This window comes from Vanessa atalanta, chromosome 18, assembly GCF_905147765.1.
Source record: "Vanessa atalanta chromosome 18, ilVanAtal1.2, whole genome shotgun sequence".
Lineage (NCBI taxonomy): Eukaryota > Metazoa > Arthropoda > Insecta > Lepidoptera > Nymphalidae > Vanessa > Vanessa atalanta.
Genome location: NC_061888.1, coordinates 4,214,132 through 4,231,320, shown reverse-complemented (window position 1 = coordinate 4,231,320; position 17,189 = coordinate 4,214,132). Strand labels below are relative to the sequence as shown.

At 29.7% G+C, this 17,189-nt stretch overlaps 3 protein-coding genes across 3 annotated transcripts; 1 reads left to right on the top strand and 2 right to left on the bottom strand.

The window, feature by feature from the left end:
* Window positions 1-50: 50 nt before the first annotated feature.
* LOC125071014 (peroxisome assembly factor 2) lies at window positions 51-5,441 on the bottom strand. The gene is made up of 10 exons (XM_047681060.1): window positions 4,157-5,441; window positions 3,504-3,611; window positions 3,166-3,299; window positions 2,324-2,828; window positions 1,901-2,068; window positions 1,444-1,590; window positions 1,176-1,334; window positions 804-966; window positions 503-642; window positions 51-332 (listed from the first exon to the last, which is right to left on the bottom strand). Exons 1-10 carry the CDS (start codon window positions 5,247-5,249, stop codon window positions 193-195), a joined length of 2,757 nt encoding a protein of 918 aa, XP_047537016.1. The 5' UTR covers window positions 5,250-5,441; the 3' UTR covers window positions 51-192.
* Window positions 5,442-6,259: 818 nt separating this feature from the next.
* Window positions 6,260-10,427, top strand: LOC125071015 (RDS/peripherin-like protein xRDS35). The gene is made up of 6 exons (XM_047681062.1): window positions 6,260-6,469; window positions 6,601-6,757; window positions 7,206-7,380; window positions 9,115-9,235; window positions 9,671-9,778; window positions 10,110-10,427. The coding sequence occupies exons 1-6, from the start codon at window positions 6,260-6,262 to the stop codon at window positions 10,386-10,388; spliced, it is 1,050 nt and encodes a 349-aa protein (XP_047537018.1). The 3' UTR covers window positions 10,389-10,427.
* An 895-nt stretch (window positions 10,428-11,322) lies between these two features.
* LOC125071016 (isopentenyl-diphosphate Delta-isomerase 1) lies at window positions 11,323-16,115 on the bottom strand. Its single transcript, XM_047681063.1, has 6 exons — window positions 15,963-16,115; window positions 15,441-15,560; window positions 14,725-14,910; window positions 14,278-14,406; window positions 13,550-13,725; window positions 11,323-12,241 (listed from the first exon to the last, which is right to left on the bottom strand). The coding sequence occupies exons 2-6, from the start codon at window positions 15,558-15,560 to the stop codon at window positions 12,097-12,099; spliced, it is 756 nt and encodes a 251-aa protein (XP_047537019.1). The 5' UTR covers window positions 15,963-16,115; the 3' UTR covers window positions 11,323-12,096.
* Window positions 16,116-17,189: the final 1,074 nt, after the last annotated feature.

The window sequence follows — 17,189 nt, the reverse complement described above, 5'->3', positions numbered from 1 at the left end:
AAATAAAATTCGGGTTTATATATTGAATTAATTTTATTAATTTTATCTGACTAAAAGAACAGCCACCACATTTACCTCAGTTCTAGCTATATTACATGATTACCCTTTTATATCGATAGCTTGGAAGAAATCTTTATTTAATGACACAATACTTTTAATTTTTTGGTTTCGGTTTTTTTTTATATATAAATGTTACATTTGTGACTGTAGAGACTCATAATAAGCTAATTCTTCTTCAGTAACAGATGGTCTAAATGATTCTACTCCATGCCAAAGCTCAGATACGCCTATTATTACTGAATCACTGCTTAATTCACTTTCTTTGACGTGCCCTGAAAAGAGATCAATGACATACTTAATTAAAATTGTGATGAAATGAAAATTTACATTCAGTTTGCCTAATTGTAGCACCTGATTTTGAAATGAAATTACATGTTTTGACCACGGAGCTTTACCGAATATAAGATAGCTGCAAACGAATGTTTACTAATACAAGACATACCACTGTTTAATTTATCTACAAGTCCACGCACAGCTGCGGATCGCGCAGTGGACACTACTTGCATTAGGTCTGCACCCGTGCAACGTGCTGGCAACGCCTCAGCTACGTCTTCCAGATTCACTTCGGGCCTTAATTTATAACTGTAAAAATAGTTTAAGTTGAATTTTTTAAACGCAATATTTTCCTGTAACTTTTTTAAGTGCTTGGAAATAGATTTATGTTATTAAAAAAATAGAGTACCGAATTTGTTACTTTTTAGACTTAGATCATTTTTTTAAATGTTATAAAATAATTAATTTACCTTCTACACAGTGCTTGTAGAACAGACGTCTTTTCTCTTAAGCCCGTGTATGGACCAACATATATGAGTTTGTCGAGACGTCCGGGACGTAGCAGCGACTGTTCTAACAAATCTGGTCTGTTTGTAGCTCCCATTATAAATACAAAATTTGACGTTTCTGCGTCTATAAATAGACAATTCATATTATGTGAAAACAATATTAAGATGCAATATAAATCTGTAGAAATAGTTCAATTCAATTTTGTATACCTTCCGTCTTTGATAATGTTATTGTTCAAAGTGTTGGCTTTGGACAATATAAAAATGAACAATATGTAAAAAAATAAATTAAAGTTTTAAAAAAGTATATTCTTGCCATATTATTATCAATACCTTCCCCACTGGCAACACCATCTACTTCAGCGAGAAGTTGACTAACAACTCTGTCGCTGGCCCCTCCTGAGTCCCCCGCTGCACCCCGCCGGGGGGCCAGTGCGTCCAACTCGTCCAGGAACACTATGCATGGCGAAGATGCACGCGCCGCTTCAAAAACTATCAACAAGAATACAATTAGTAGACTAAACTGTACTTCATTTTATACTCATTACATGTCATGTGCAGGACCAACATCTACTAATATTATATGAATAGGGAAAGATACCTTTTCTAACATTTTCTTCAGATTGTCCAATATACATGTTAAGCAACTCCGGGCCCTTTACGCTCATAAAGCTCACATTCAATTCAGTGCTGACTGCCTTTGCTACTAATGTTTTCCCACAACCTGGCGGTCCATAGAGTAAAATACCTAAAAGTCGAAAAAATAAGAAATCTAATACATAATAAGAAATATTTATAGATAATGGTTTATAATAAATTATTTTTAATTTATTTTAAAAAATAAGGCTCTTATTTAGTCTAAACATCAATCCACAGGCAAAAACTAATTATTTATAAGCTAATTTTGATAACTCTTTCTGTATTGGGTTCTATTATTACTTATAGACTACATCCCACATCCATTGAATTAGTCATAAAGATTTTAAAGATTTATTTCAACCCTATTGTTCAGGCATAAATGTGGAAATATATGTTTATAATCTTTGCAAATTACATACCAGATCTTTTTAGTGACGAATTTTTAAATAGATGAGGAAATTTAATTGGAAATTCTATTGTCTTCAACAATTCTTTCTTGAGTTTCTCTAAGCCACCAATGTCCTCCCAGTATACTTTCGGTATTTTCGGTGCATCTAAATGTTGACTCTGTAGGCTTCTTATTGACTCTGCAACAAGAAGTGAGCTATATCTGTACTAATATTACAAATGTGAAAGTAACTCTGTCAATCTGTCTGTTACACTTTCACGGTTAAACAACTGAATCGATTTTGATTAGATTTTTTTTCAAAGAATAGTAGTAATACCCCGAAGTAGTAGGATCAGGATCCAGCGATTTTTACATCGTTAGACGGCCATTAAACCATTCGCTATTGTCTCTTCGCCTCCATACTTTGTTTCAAATAATAAATTAAAACACAAACCTAATGCATTATTGAAATCTTCCTCCTGAATAAGACACAAATTAGGGTCTCGAGATATTTGTGTAGGACAATTAGTTTGTTTCAAATAGGATTCTCTAAGAGCAAAGTGCATGAGTGTATCCAAGTCCCCATGGACAAATGTCTCAGTTTTTGATGCAACTCTGTACAGAATATCTTTCATTAAATTGCTTAAACAATGTTCCTCTGTGTTATCACCATCGATTATATTAATATTTGTTTTTTGTGTATTTGTATCATTTAAGTTTAGGTTCATAACGGATGCATACCATTTTAACATATCAAACCTCTGTTGTAGATTTAATTTTGGTATGTGTATTTTTTCAAGGAAAATCCTCATGATGTTTGGTTTTAAGTCAATTTTTTCTGTTAATGCTATAAAAATAATTGGATGCTTTGTGTAATTTTCAAATAAATCTGTTAATGTGTTAGTGAAATATTCCATCACCCTGAAGTCTTCATTATTCTCTGCATCAACAGCAAAGACCTGAAAGATTAAATTGAATTGATATTACTATACAGAAATTAAAACACTGACAAATTTGAAAAAAAAAAGCTTAAATTATACAGCTTGTCTTTGACTCAACCTACTTAATGTATGAAAACAATAAAATTAATATCACAATATACACTGTTAAAGTAACCGTCAGCCTTACAAGCATTTTTGAATCATTATTTTACAATGTTAACCAAGTTTGAAGGTTGCAGATGGTCAGGAATGTAGATTCTATAATAAGTAAACAACATTAAACTAAAGTTACAACCTAATAATATAATCGTATTTATTTATTATATTTCATTCCTTATATTGTTAATAAACTTACATCAAAATTATCCATTAAAACTATTAAAGGAGCGGCTGCTTTGGCTTTTTGTATCATTGAATTTATTTTGCTTTCTGTTTGTTTAGCGGTCGAATTTTGTAAAGAGCTGCAATCTATTTGTAGATAGTTAAGACCTAAAAGTAATAATAATATTTATAGACAATATTTAACAGCATTTGATTGATTACGATAAAAATTTACATATATTATAATTAACTTTGTTTTAACTCACTTCTATACTATTCAATTTAACATCATTACAATTGACACAAAAATGACAATGCATGTCACATTTGGCTAGTATTTATTTAAAATTATATAAATAATTGTATACATACCATTATATTTAGCCAAAGATTTCACAAGCAGGTGTCTACCAGATCCAATTGATCCAGTTAATAGTAGCATTGGAATTATTGGAATTGACAAAGAACTGGATAGTTCTTCTGTAATTAAAAAAAATACTAATTTAAAATATAAATTTTTATTAACTATAAAGAAGATAGAAGTTTGTAAATAAGGAAATTTGAATTATCACCCATTCAAGAATAGTTTTTAAATGAAAATATATAAATACTATAAAACTGATTTACAGCTTTTATTTAACTTCACCTGTTAGTGTGTGTGGGTCAAATGTTGCAACTAATTTTTAACCAGTTCACTCAACCAATTGAGCATATATAAATATTGCATACATTTTTGGTAGTGATAACAAAACAATTATTATTTAATAAGAGTTTTTTATACAAAGGCAATATATAGCAATAGCCTATAAAATGAAGAAGTAGGATTTTTTGATCTTCATGTCGCAGTCTATCATCCAACATATACAAAATGAATTATAAAAAATATATAATCTAGCTCATAAAATATCGGTGTTGGTTATTTCGTTTTGAAATATTTAACGTCAGTTAAACATGCACATGTTCAACAATCTCAGTTATTAGTATACTAAATTAAAAAAAAAACTCTTTACAATGTAAATTCATACCTATATCTCCAGTTAAAAATGGTTCAATGGCTTCTTGTAATTGATAAAATCTATCCTTAAGTCCAGCAGGACACAGAGGTAAGCTGAGTGTGTTTATCGCTGGATCAACTTCATAAAACTTATTCTTTGTTTTGAGAGCATGAATATTTTCTCCCAAAGTCAATTGTGTCACACCTTTTACAATATAATATGATGGTACTATATTATTATTAGTTTGACATTCACCATTTACTTTATCTCCTAGTAATTTCTTACATTTAAAATACAGTTTTCTAGTGGATTCAATTAAATCTAAATATTTGTAGTTGTATTTTGATATTATTTGAGGTGTGAGGTCTATTGAGATGATGTCATTTTCACTTGCAATCTTAGGAATTTCAAAGTGGTTACTTAATACTTCTTTTAAAAAATCATTTTCAATATCATATTCATTGACAATAAGATTAACTTCAGCACTTGCTGCTATTTTTGGGGAGTAATCAAAGGAACTTAATGGGTGCAATGAGACTTCAATATCTGAGCTGTTATCTAGTCCAAAAGATGATATTATATTTAAATATTCATCTTCATTTGTGTATGCAACATTTTTTTTTACTAAATTTGATCCAATAATGGGAACTATTCTCTCACTTTCAATTTTACATTCACTCCATAACTTTTTATGAATTTCTGATGTAAAAAAGTTAAGATTATATTTTGAGCTGGTTTTGTCCTTTTTATCAGTTTGTTTTCTTTTCTGTTGTGGTGTTGCTTTCATTGTAATCCATAAAACACCATTGTCATTGTAAAAGAAATTTTCAACACTCAATTGAATAAATTGTTCATAGGGAATTATAATACATTTATGTAAAAGTATGGAGAGGTTTTCTTCTTTAATGTGATCCTTTAAAAGAAATAATATTACATTTTTCGGAATTGTTTTGATCGCGTATTTATTCATATTCTTAGCAATCAGATAACCTTTGTTATAATAATATCTATATTTGATAGCAAGGTATATTAGAAATATATGCACATTCAACTTTGGATACAGTAATTTTATGCAGAATTTTATCAGCCATATCTTAGAGTCAATAGAGTCCTTATTAGACATGCTATGAACTTGGATCTTTTAAAAGTAGTTTTTATATAATATGATGAGGTATTTGAAAACAGTATCAACTTTTGTTTTTACGTTACTATGTGGCTCTTATTGGTGCTACACAATCACATAATCTTAAATTATACATGTATACTGTAGTTTACTAGTATTCGATATTACTGTTATCACTTTCCTTATCATTGTTTTCATGTTAGATTTATATGACATACGTCACTGTCAAGCGTCAATGAAGTAAGAAAATAGTTCTTAACATGTTCTGATAATTTAAGAGGATTTTTTTGAACATTTGATTTTATACTTTCATTTGGCATTCATTGTTCGATTAAACAAAACGCAGTACGATTAGATTTATTTGAATAGATATATTCTTTTCAAATAAATCTACTCGTACTGCGATTAATCTTGCGTTACACTTTAATTTAATATTAAATGTGTTCGCTAGCTTATTATAATTTAAACTGGTAGGAAGATATATTTCAACTGATCATTATTGTTTGATGAAGATATTTCTAGTCGTTTTTAGTTGTATTGTTAACAAACAATTTTTGCGATATTATAATTTCAATAGCTATAAAAAAAATATTTTTTACATACGCCCGACAGAATTGATAACTTAAAAAAACCATCCGCCCGAAATACGACTAGCGCTGTGTAATAGAGTGAAAAAGGAAAACTTTCCTGCCATTGCCGTATACGTAAGAGAAGAACAACAACAAGCCACTAGCCAGACAGACTGGCACGCGTTAGGTAATGAAACAGTTTACCCTTCAATAAGAAGTTATCATTTTAACAATGCATAAATTTTTTATTCAACGTAATAATAGATAATTTTATTACATATAAACTAGTAACAATAATCAAATCGATAATCAGAATGTCACGTTGCATCGCAATCACTAGTTCCATCCATCAAAAATTTTAAAAATTATGGATTTAAGGGTATTGATTAAATTGAGTGATAGTTAATGTCACTCATCTAGATATACTCATATATAGTTATCATGCTTTTAACATGGTCGTCTTTTAATAATATAAGAATGCTTCTCATGGCCTTTATACCAGTAACAATATTTTATTTAATATGGTTAGTTAATACGTCAGAAAGAATAAGAAGTGAAGAAGGAACGCTTTTGGACCTTATATGTTGGCCTGATGGCAATGCTATTCCTGCTCTTATAGCATGTGGAGCAATAATTGCAATTGTTATTGAGGTTGATTATTTGTTTCGATAAATATATATTAAAATTAAAGGATAATTATTATTTACTATGCATGCTTTTTTGTTAGCGATGTTCGTGCTAGTTACCTATGTGCTTTTTAAATGAAGTATATTTTTTCTTAGCTTTACGGATTATACCAACTGTTCAAAACTGGCTTACCAAAGAAAGAATACAATGTAACTAGTGGCCTTTTCTATTACATTTGGGCGTTGATTTGTATAATTATAGCATTTCTTGCAATCATGTTTTATTCCGGTCTCCAGTCAACTATTATTAGAGGTTAGTTCTTAATAACTATATAAATAAATTAATATAATCTTTGGTCTTAAAAAAATTGTAAGATCTAATAAAATATTTAAGTGACTTTAAGTAATTATATACAAAAAAACAACAAAACAATAGTTAATGAACAATAGTTCATTCGGCTTTATGTGCTTTCTTAGGGATGGCACTGGAATGGAACTGAATATCTTGGTACCGAGACATTATTTGTTGTTAAAAATACCGAACAACTCTTTCCCGTTCGACTCTGGATTCGAACCGAAACCGAAGGATTCGAAACTTGTAATTTTCATCGGCACGACTTATTAGATCATTTATTTAATTATTTTTATGTCAAATATGTAAAAGATTTTGGGGAATCATTTCGCTTAATCTGTAACATAATGTTTGTTTTGTCATTCAAACAGATAAGTATATCTTGTATTTTTATTTCAATTTCGTTCAGCCAAAATCAAAGGTGGAATAACGAAGGCTATGCTCCGATACGCTAACCACTTGCCATCCAAAGTTGCGATAGACCGTTTACAGACACACTTCCACTGCTGTGGAAGAGAAAACTATCAAGAATGGTTCTATATACCTTGGGACACCGGAAAACTGAAAATAGAATCCAACAATTTGTTAGTAATCGAAGTTTTGTTTTTTGTCATATTTTTTCCTATTTTATTATAACAGCAATACCAAGCATTGCTCTTTGTCTGCGTACGATGACTATAGGCGGTACCTATGTACGTCTACTCAGACGGGCTTGCAGAATGTCTTACGAATATATTTTATAATAAGTTAACATTCCTGGTAAAAAAAGGATTACGGTGCTTATGTAAGATTCATTTTATCTTATTTCCTTATAACACGTAATCTCATATATTTTATCATAATTCTCTTTAATGAAAGTATGTAGGGAAAAGGTCTACGAGATAATTCTAAATATTAATAACATATTTATCTAATAACAAATTTAGGTATATATTAATCTTTTGTCATACAAAAAGCTTAATTTTGATATTAAATTTCATTATTCTAAAATCACACCTGGCACCTCTAAGGATAAGATGATCCTGTTGATTCCTGTTCTTTTATTAAATATTTTTAATGACATATACATTGCGGTATAGGCGACGTAGAGATACGACGAAGGTTGATAAATGCTGCTCTTCCTAAGCGAATTCTTCGCTCAGCTGCTTTCTCGAAGTTGTTCTTATTGAACTATATGATTTGACCGAAGTATATTTACCGACAAATGAAGAGGTTTTCCTTCGACGTATGTCGGTTCCGGCACGATATGCTTATTGAACTCGACCTTGGTCTTGGTCTACAGACACCGACCCACCGGAAAGATTCGATACAGCGACTGCAATGATGACGATATCGTCGGTAAAGTGAAGGTGTATGATATTGGTACTTGCCGTTTTCATTACCCCACATCTATCTCTTCTTGTCTATCACGTCTTGAAGAAGTCTTCCAACGCGTTGGTAAACAGTTTTAAGATATAACACCTCCCTGCTTCACCTCTCTGCTCAGTTGGATCGCCTTCGATTTGGATAGTAGATAGATGTTTTTTGCGGCGTTATATAGGCAACTTGATAATTTGATTGCAAAGATTTTTGTATTAAAGTTACCAAAGGTTTCAATCGATCTTCCTTCAGATCAAAGTCTTAGGTACTATATTTTTTAATTTTATTATTTAAAAGCAGTCGTCACTTATTCTCACTGATTTTACGAATTATAACAAACGAGGGTATAGTTCGCAAAATAAAAAAAATATCTAAAAGTAGGCATTGTTATTAATTTCCATGCCATACTTTTCCCCTGGGTAAACATTATGTTAACATTTTAAAATAGCATATCGTAATGTGGAATATTTATTTAATTTTCTTACACTGCCATCAAATCCTGAACTATATTTTAAATTTAAAGTATCTTACTTAACAGGAAGTTAGTTATAGACATTGCCCAAGCGAGTTAATAAAAACATGGCAAGTACACACTTTTCTATAGAAGTGTTCCAATCACAAATGGTTGGATAAGTTATAGGTACATACGTAAGTTTCGAATCAAGCGACAGTTAGAAGGTAACAATTTTTGATTACCGTACAAGTGAAGCAATTTGAGTATTTCATTGATTTTCTTAATAAATCAATATCAATTTATACTGTAATTTATAAAATTGAATAGTTCTAATTGCCATCAGCAAAAAGCGTGTACAGAATATCAGCCCAATTCTGTTGCCAGATTTTAAAAGTCAAGATTTAATAAAAGCTTATATAAAAAGTCAATTATTAGAAATACTTATTGTACCGTACTACTACAGTAAGTACGTCTTGTGGTATAATAATCAATTTTCTATTAATAGTTCAACTCGTAAGTATGTGGCGGATAACGTGCCTTACAGTTGTTGTTCAATGGATGTGATGTGGCCTTGTATTCATCACGGGGTCACACAGATGGGGACTATTTACAAGTATGATCCTGCAGTGAGTGACAATAAATTTCTTTAACAATACTCAATGAGATTAGATTTCTATGGAGGCATGATAAGATAGGTATCAGAGTACAAAGAGATACTAAAAAATAAATTTTAAATAATTCTCATCGCTGTATATTGTGTATATATTATATACAATTATTATGTAAAGTACCTCGTTGGTCTAGTGATTAAAATTACGCCTACGGGATTCTGGGTTTGAATATTGGGTTGGGCCAATATGTTTTTTGTCCAGAAATACTTAGATGCTACTAAGACGAAAATTACACTCGTGTGCTTGAAAAGCACAGAACCGATCATTCAAACCTTTGATGTAGAGGTAACCAGGGATCTGGGTATAGGTATATAAACACCACGATTTAATCAATAAAACGGTAAATATGAATTCGACAACAACTAGTATTATAATGTTATTGTATTTCAGAAGCAATTAACCATTTGGACTGATGGCTGTGAAGAGAAGTTAATAAATGAAATGACATCGATTTCTTGGAAGTTTAACGCAGTGATGACTTTAATAATCTTAGCCATGGTTAGACATTGTAAAATAACTTTTGGATATTTTTTCCTAGGAGTTAACTTTTAATTTGTAACGCTCGTATCTAAAAAGAGAAAATAAGCAGTCAGTAAGATTAACAATTTAAAGTTCGGTTATACCACAAAATTTAAAAAAATATACACACTCAGAGTAATGATTCTGATGACCGTTTGTTGCGTACGTTTACGAAGGTTTCTGGTCTAGAATTTTTTTGGATGTGTTTCAATATACACGTTCCATGTAGACCCTTATTCCACCCATGCGAACCATGGACGGTTATTTTGTTTGTTTATAAATAGAAAAATTATTTAATAACATATTTTAGGGTCTACAAATAATAGCAGCGCGGTATCTTCACACCGCATATAATAATGGCTTGCATGTTGGTAATAAGATCAGATGCTACGCTTACTTACTGCGTTCCGTGACAGATACCGAGATGGAAGAGGTGCCTAAAAGAAAAGAATTTAAAAGGAGAAAGTTCCATAAAGCAAGAACCTTGGAATGGGTCATGGCAAAATATAGACCAAAGAGTAAATATACCACATCATCGGGATCAGATTTTAATAGTTCTGACGAATTGTTAAAACCAATATACGAATAAATTAAAAAAAATCGACTGAAATAAAATATTTCTGTTTAGGTGTTAAGTTAGATAAGGCAAAAAAATGAACGAATTTGCTTTCATTACGTACATATATAAATAAACAGAAAATAGACTCAATAAATACAATTTAATTATTGGATGCTATATGCTGTTGTAGCTTTTGTGGTAATTTTGTATTTAGGAGCACTTTTTTGGCTGATATTAATCAATTTAAATTTAAAGTAAGTTGTAAATTAGAACGATCATCTTAATAATTATAAAGTTAATTATAAAAGTGAAACAATAGACAATTATAAAAATGAGCTTAATTACTTTTTGATTTTTTAACGTTTAATATAGGTTTTCGCTAACTATTTTTATTCAGATTTTATGTTCCATAACTTTTTCAAAAATAATAAATGATTAAAATTTTTAATTCTATCGATTTTGTTTCAACGGGAATTTATTTTTACCGCGCAATTTGTCACGTCATTTCATAAAAATTGTCGTTAATCAAGTTTAATAGCGGTTGTAAAACGAGTAATTGATATTTTTTTTAATTACTAAAACTTAATTACTATGATTAAAACAAAATTTTCACGATCAATTGTTGCACTATAATAGAAACTAAGAATTTGTCGCTCCCACTGACACACATCACAATCAAATATATTTTAGCGTGTTTTCCGCGGCTACTCACCGTTCAATATTATAAATCCCAATAAAAATCATAAGTAAATTAGGAAAAAAAGGTATATGGCCATTGTGTTTTATGAGTTTAGGTTAAAAAAAATAGTAAGTAAGATAACTCATAGAATACTTCCATATTGTATTTTACTAAATCTTTGGGATATAACACTTAAGTTATATCCTAAGCCTTTCAATTTATTGGATGTTTTGTTAAACAAAACAAGGGAAAATAACTATATTTATTTAAAATAAAACAATTATCTTCGTTTAAAATTTATAATAATTCAAGCACCATTGTTATACAAACAATACAAATCCAAACTGAATTGACGTAAAATAATACAGATAATAATATTACTTAAATACTGAAATCATATTGAATATCCAAGAGAAGCAGGTTTTTAATTCTATTGTGTAGCAAATTTAAATTTTATTAATAATCGCTGTACTGCTAAACACGAAATTATAAAATACTTACAAATAAAATTAAATATTTAATAAATATCTACGGAGTGCTTTAAAAATCAGGCAATATTATATAATTTATCTGTGCATAACGAATAACTGGTTTAAACATAAAATAGAAAAATAGCAGTTTCATTTAAGATCCTTATGTTTTATCATATTTTTATTCAACAATGCAATAGTTTTAAGGAACAATCGTACACAATTTCAATTGAAGTGTCTTAATGGGACTTTTTTTTAAAACTTATAACTTTACTTCTGTCAACTTCTGTTAACTTAATGATGAATAAAATCAAGGAACAAAAAAGAAAAATATAATTAGGTTCACTTTTATTTCATATAAGAGATTTGACTTAATATAACATTTGTATTTTTATTACACTGTTATACTTAATGCTGTAAATATGGACAAAATAGCCCATTTTTTTCTGTATTAATAATTTTACAAATAAAACAAATAATATAATTCAGTAAATACTAAATATATCGAAGTTAACCTTAGTCATACAACAATGATAATAATTTAAATTATAATATTTTATATAAGTAATAAATGAATGATTTACTTAAATCATTTTTCGTTTAAGAATTTTTGTATCTTGTCTGGTTCCGCTAGTTCCTTGATACGATGAAGGTTGTCCCACCATAATTTGAGTCTATGACGGCGAATCATATTAAACCAAGGTGTTATTGGTCCTTCAAGAGTTGGGATGTACCTAAAATATTATTGAAAAAGTATATTAATCTAGTAAATAAAATTGAGGTCTGTCAGACGATGCACCGATGAAGAACAACCTGTGAAGATGGAAGCAAGATTTTAGCTCACGAGCTAATCAGCTACATAGCGTAATTGACCATTAAGAAAAGAGTAAAGGAAAAAGAGATGTGTTGGAAAGAAATTGCTCACGCCACATATTATGTATTTAATAAATTAACTAAGTTATGAAATAAATAAATTACTAGACATAAAAAATGATTTTAAAAATCCCGTGTGAAAACAAAAACAAAAAAAAGTTAATTTAAAGTAATAATAAATCGTATATTAGCCGCGTCAAAGAACTTCGTCCCAAAAACATAAAATCAAAAAAAAAATTATATATTTTTTTCATTTTATGCATTTGCTTTGTCAATCTTAAGATCTATTTATGTATTAATAGTAGTTATAGATCTCTTCACTTACAATGGCGTACCCTTCCATTCTAAATTATCAGCATATGTATGAGTGGCATTCATGCTTACAAGAGGTCTTAATATGCCGGTCGCGTGACATGACAAATGTAATAAAAAAGAAAGCAAAAAAGTTCTAATTACATTTGTTAAGGTAAGCAGATAATTTAATGTGGAAGGGCGCGCCATCATTAGTAACAGATCTGTACTACATAGCTTTACTGCAGTATTATCAAACCAATATAAACGTGTTAACAATGTCTATGTAATTTACGCCTCTATGTTATAACTTTATTCTCACACGATAACACATCACTTGTTGTTGTTGACAAGCCCATCGCACTCGATTTACTGACAAAAAATCTAATTGAAAAAAAAAGAAAACATAGCCAGCGGTAGGTTACCCAAAACGTCTGACATTTGGAAAAAAATGGTTTATTTAATGTCACAAAAGGAGAATCCGGAAAATTAGTAATGCTTAAAATTATGAAATTGAATACGTTAAAGTTCAGTTAAATACAAAGGAAATGTTGTAACAGATATTTTGAAAATCACTATCTTAGACGATAATAGACTGAAGGTCGTATTTAAATATCCACATATTATAAAATGATCTCAACGCAGATGCTGGCAACTAGCTTAAATAGATCTTTATCGATTGTTATTGGCATTCTACAATCACAAACTGTATCAACTTTTTTTATATGGCAGACATTGACTATATTGTTATTCATAAAAATTTGGAAAGGTTAGAAAATGCAAATTCATATTCAATTCGAAACGTGTGAAAGAAATTGTTGGTTCTTCGGGGCCCTCTCAGGATGGGGGCCCATAACAGTATAGTAAAATCAACTCACGCATTAAATTCACTCTTTGGCACGAAACAGTACTCAGAGATTTCATCGGAGTTGGGTTTGACCTTTACATCAGACTGGAAGAACAGTATATGGTCGATTTCATGTTCGCCCCACACGCCGTCGCCGGGGTCGTGGTAGTGGACGCGAGTTAGAAACGTAAACATTTCCGGGTCCATCTGTTTATGAAATTGTTTCACTTAATAAGAAATAAATTGTAATATTGAAAATTATATAAAAATAATTCAAGAGTAACAGTTCATGTTCAACAATGAACTTTTTGAACTTCAATGAAATTATGCTGTTCTACAATGAATTGTCAGAATAATATTAATAAATAATTACATATTAATAAGTTAGATTGATAAACATGTGTTCCTTCAGCATGGCAAACAAGAAGAATTATAAATACATATGAAGCACATGTATACTCAGTGGCATATTTTACCCTTTGATCTCGGCTTATGGCAACAACAAATGTCTAGGTATAACATTTGCATAACAAAAAGTACATTGTTAAATACGAGTTAATGTTTAACAAAGTGGCTAGTTAGCTAAATATTTTTTCTCATATCTTTGTATACAATTACATAAAATATTATGTGTATCAATACCAATGTATACCAATACAAAGTAAGACTAATTTACTTCTTCAATATATGAGAATCATCCATTTATTAGAATAATATCCTTATAAAATATATACAATAAAAAGATGATAAATACATTACCTTATCAAGAGGTATACCCAATTCATGATTGAGCCTACGTCTAGCAGCTGTAATCACATCTTCAGGTTGGTTGTCTATGTAAAGGGGGTGACTACAACATGCATTTGTATAATAGTCTGGATATGTCACCTGCAAAAAGGTAAATCAAATGAGGTTTCTATATACATATATAAAATAAAACAATAAACAAATGTTTTTAGTCATCATGGTCAGCTTGAAATATCTTATTTAATTTATTTTTATGTTCTTATCTAAAAGACAATAATTAAGCTAGTGAAACTACAGCTATCATACAGCTGGCATATGATATATATATGACATATCTAAGAAGGTTAATAGCTTCAGTCCAGGATCCATGGTCCATTTTTGCACTGGATTACTATGGACTTTGAACTACTTGTGTAGGTAGAATAAAAATAAATCATAAAAAATAAAGTATATAATTACTTTCTGGCTTGATCTTCTCTGCAAAAATATGTCTCCCCGTTTATTAAATAAAAACACACTGAAGGCTCTGTGTAACAGTACACTGCCATCGGGACCGACTTTGTGACAGTCTCGCTTCGTTGCTGTTCCTATGAAGTTATCCTTCTCATCGACCAGTAGACAAATATCCCTGTCTAATGCATCCGCCTAAGAAAACATAAATGTTGTTTCAATGAGATTCCTGCATTATACATAAAACAATACTCAATCTAAACATTTAGTAATTACATTATAGATTAGTTGAATAAAAATGTTATTTTAAGTTGTTTTCTAATTGAGATAATATTTGTTAAATTTTTCAGTACTAACTTTAATAAGTAATATTAATAATAATATTTGTAGTATGTAGTATAAATATTTTTCTAGTTTTTAATAATATCTTTCACTGAATCTATTTATTGTTGTATGTGTAAAGTGTATTTGTATTGTTATGTAAATATTAGTACCTATATATTCATTTTCAGTTTTCAAATATTGTAACCCAAAGGTTATTTGGAAGACATCATTAGTAAGCAGCAGACTGAGAGATAGTTTATTAGACTGCCTATTGAACTTATGAACATTATTGTATTCTATATCTCTTTGTAATTTATGATTTGTGTAATTTGGAGTACAACTGAGTAATATTAAAAATTAAACCTACTAAAAGTTCTTAAAAAGTAATTATATTTACTTACCTGTACAGGTTCTATGTTATCCTCAACTTCTGGTTCTGGCTTTATTGGCTTCGATGCTAAGAACCTCTTCTCTACTTTTAATGTGTTCCATAATGTACGGGTGATATTTCTTACAAGCATCTTCAAAGAGAGAATAAAGCAGACTGAATAAAGTTTAACTTTATTTGTTTGACAAAGAATGTTTTTCAATGGCTACATAACTAGATTTAAGCTATTGATAAACTTCAGATCATCTATAGTTTGGTATTTAATAAAGACGTGAATTTTTAGTTGTTTCTTTAAAACCGATACATAAATTATTACAATATTAAAACTAAATATAAAAAAATATAAATACAATGTTAAATCAATCTTTTTACTTTTAGTCTGAGGATTAAAATGTTTAAGATAAAAATATTGTGTGTAAAATATAATCACATGAGAATTGAGAATAAGAAACTACGAGTGATAACAAGATTTTATGGATTATAATACATAATATCATTATGCGGTAAAAAGTTAGGAAACGTAATATAAAAATACCTTTAAGCTTTTTTAATAAGTGTATTTATTGAAACACCATTGATATGGGTCAATGCTATCAATTCGAGCAAGTATTATAGATAAACTTTATATTTTGTTTTAATGAAGACGGAGTAAAATAGAAAGCATAAGCAAATTAGTTAGTTTAGTGACTAGTTGTCACTCATCTGTCAAAATTAAAAATTGAATTTGACAATTTCAAATTTGGATAATCATAATTACATAAACATTGGCTAAATATTTTACAGCGAAATAATCTGTGTCGCCTTGGCACAAATAAAAGCTACAACAAAAAAAAAAGTATTTTACGGTCAAATAGCGTATAATGTATTCCAACCATAACAGGAGAAAGGCCAAATAAACAAACTTTGACAGGAAATTGACTCTTGATCATTGGTCGAGGGCTTGAATTGTTGGCTTAAAAAATAATTATAGATATACGTTAGAATAAGAAATAAAGAATGTAATAACTAAATCGGTCAATCTATTTTGTGTCTTCTCCATCCTACGTGTCATTGGCGACACATATTCAATAATCTGTGCCAACAAAGCAAAGTTAAGAACGTAATTGGATCATTATATTTAAATACAGACAAAGAAACAGCAGAATTCAATTGAGTTTATTTCAAAGACATTTTACTTTTAGACTGGGTGTTATATCTTAACTTACTTATTCCGTTCGGTGATTGAATCGATAAAGATAGTAAAATGATGATAAAAAATCACACTTCCTTGATGAAGAAATAATGGATAAGAACATTATTGATAGTTAAAACTTAGACGTTGCTGACAACTTTTCAATGGCTGTCAAAATATCCAATGTCTTCATATAATTTGATGATAATTCTTAAGGTGATTTAGAGTTTATCAATTTTATATAAGAGTATTAAAGTTCCTTTGCTTTTATGGCATTACTAATACTAATCTCCTAAAGCGAAGACATTAGGCTCTCGATTGTGTTGAAAACGGAAATTATCGCAAAGATAGATATACTAGAGAATTAGAGGAGTACTAATATTCCATGCTTGGTTTTGTAATATAGGATTATTTAGTTTAAAATCACGTTAGTTGACATCCCATGATTAATTTATCTGATCAGTTTAGTGAAAGCTAATATACATTTAGCATATTACAGCTTTCTAGATTTTCGTCACCGTTATGGAGAAGATAGGTAAATCAGGATTAATTAACGTCGATATCGGATAGCGCCTTTTTGCAGTACCAATT

What these genes read in the sequence shown, in the direction of transcription:
- LOC125071014 (XM_047681060.1), bottom strand. Translation starts at nt 5,249, where the DNA reads ATGTCTAATAAGGACTCTATTGACTCTAAGATATGGCTGATAAAATTC. An exon ending in TTTTAATGGATAATTTTGAT is followed by an intron (nt 2,829 to 3,165) that starts GTAAGTTTATTA and finishes TTAATCTTTCAG; the next exon opens with GTCTTTGCTGTTGATGCAGA. An exon ending in TGTAGATAAATTAAACAGTG is followed by an intron (nt 333 to 502) that starts GTATGTCTTGTA and finishes ATCTCTTTTCAG; the next exon opens with GGCACGTCAAAGAAAGTGAA.
- LOC125071015 (XM_047681062.1), top strand. Translation starts at nt 6,260, where the DNA reads ATGCTTTTAACATGGTCGTCTTTTAATAATATAAGAATGCTTCTCATG. An exon ending in TAATTGCAATTGTTATTGAG is followed by an intron (nt 6,470 to 6,600) that starts GTTGATTATTTG and finishes ATTTTTTCTTAG; the next exon opens with CTTTACGGATTATACCAACT. An exon ending in TTTACAAGTATGATCCTGCA is followed by an intron (nt 9,236 to 9,670) that starts GTGAGTGACAAT and finishes ATTGTATTTCAG; the next exon opens with AAGCAATTAACCATTTGGAC.
- LOC125071016 (XM_047681063.1), bottom strand. Translation starts at nt 15,560, where the DNA reads ATGCTTGTAAGAAATATCACCCGTACATTATGGAACACATTAAAAGTA. An exon ending in ATAACATAGAACCTGTACAG is followed by an intron (nt 14,911 to 15,440) that starts GTAAGTAAATAT and finishes ATGTTTTCTTAG; the next exon opens with GCGGATGCATTAGACAGGGA. An exon ending in AGAGAAGATCAAGCCAGAAA is followed by an intron (nt 14,407 to 14,724) that starts GTAATTATATAC and finishes ACCTTTTTGCAG; the next exon opens with GTGACATATCCAGACTATTA.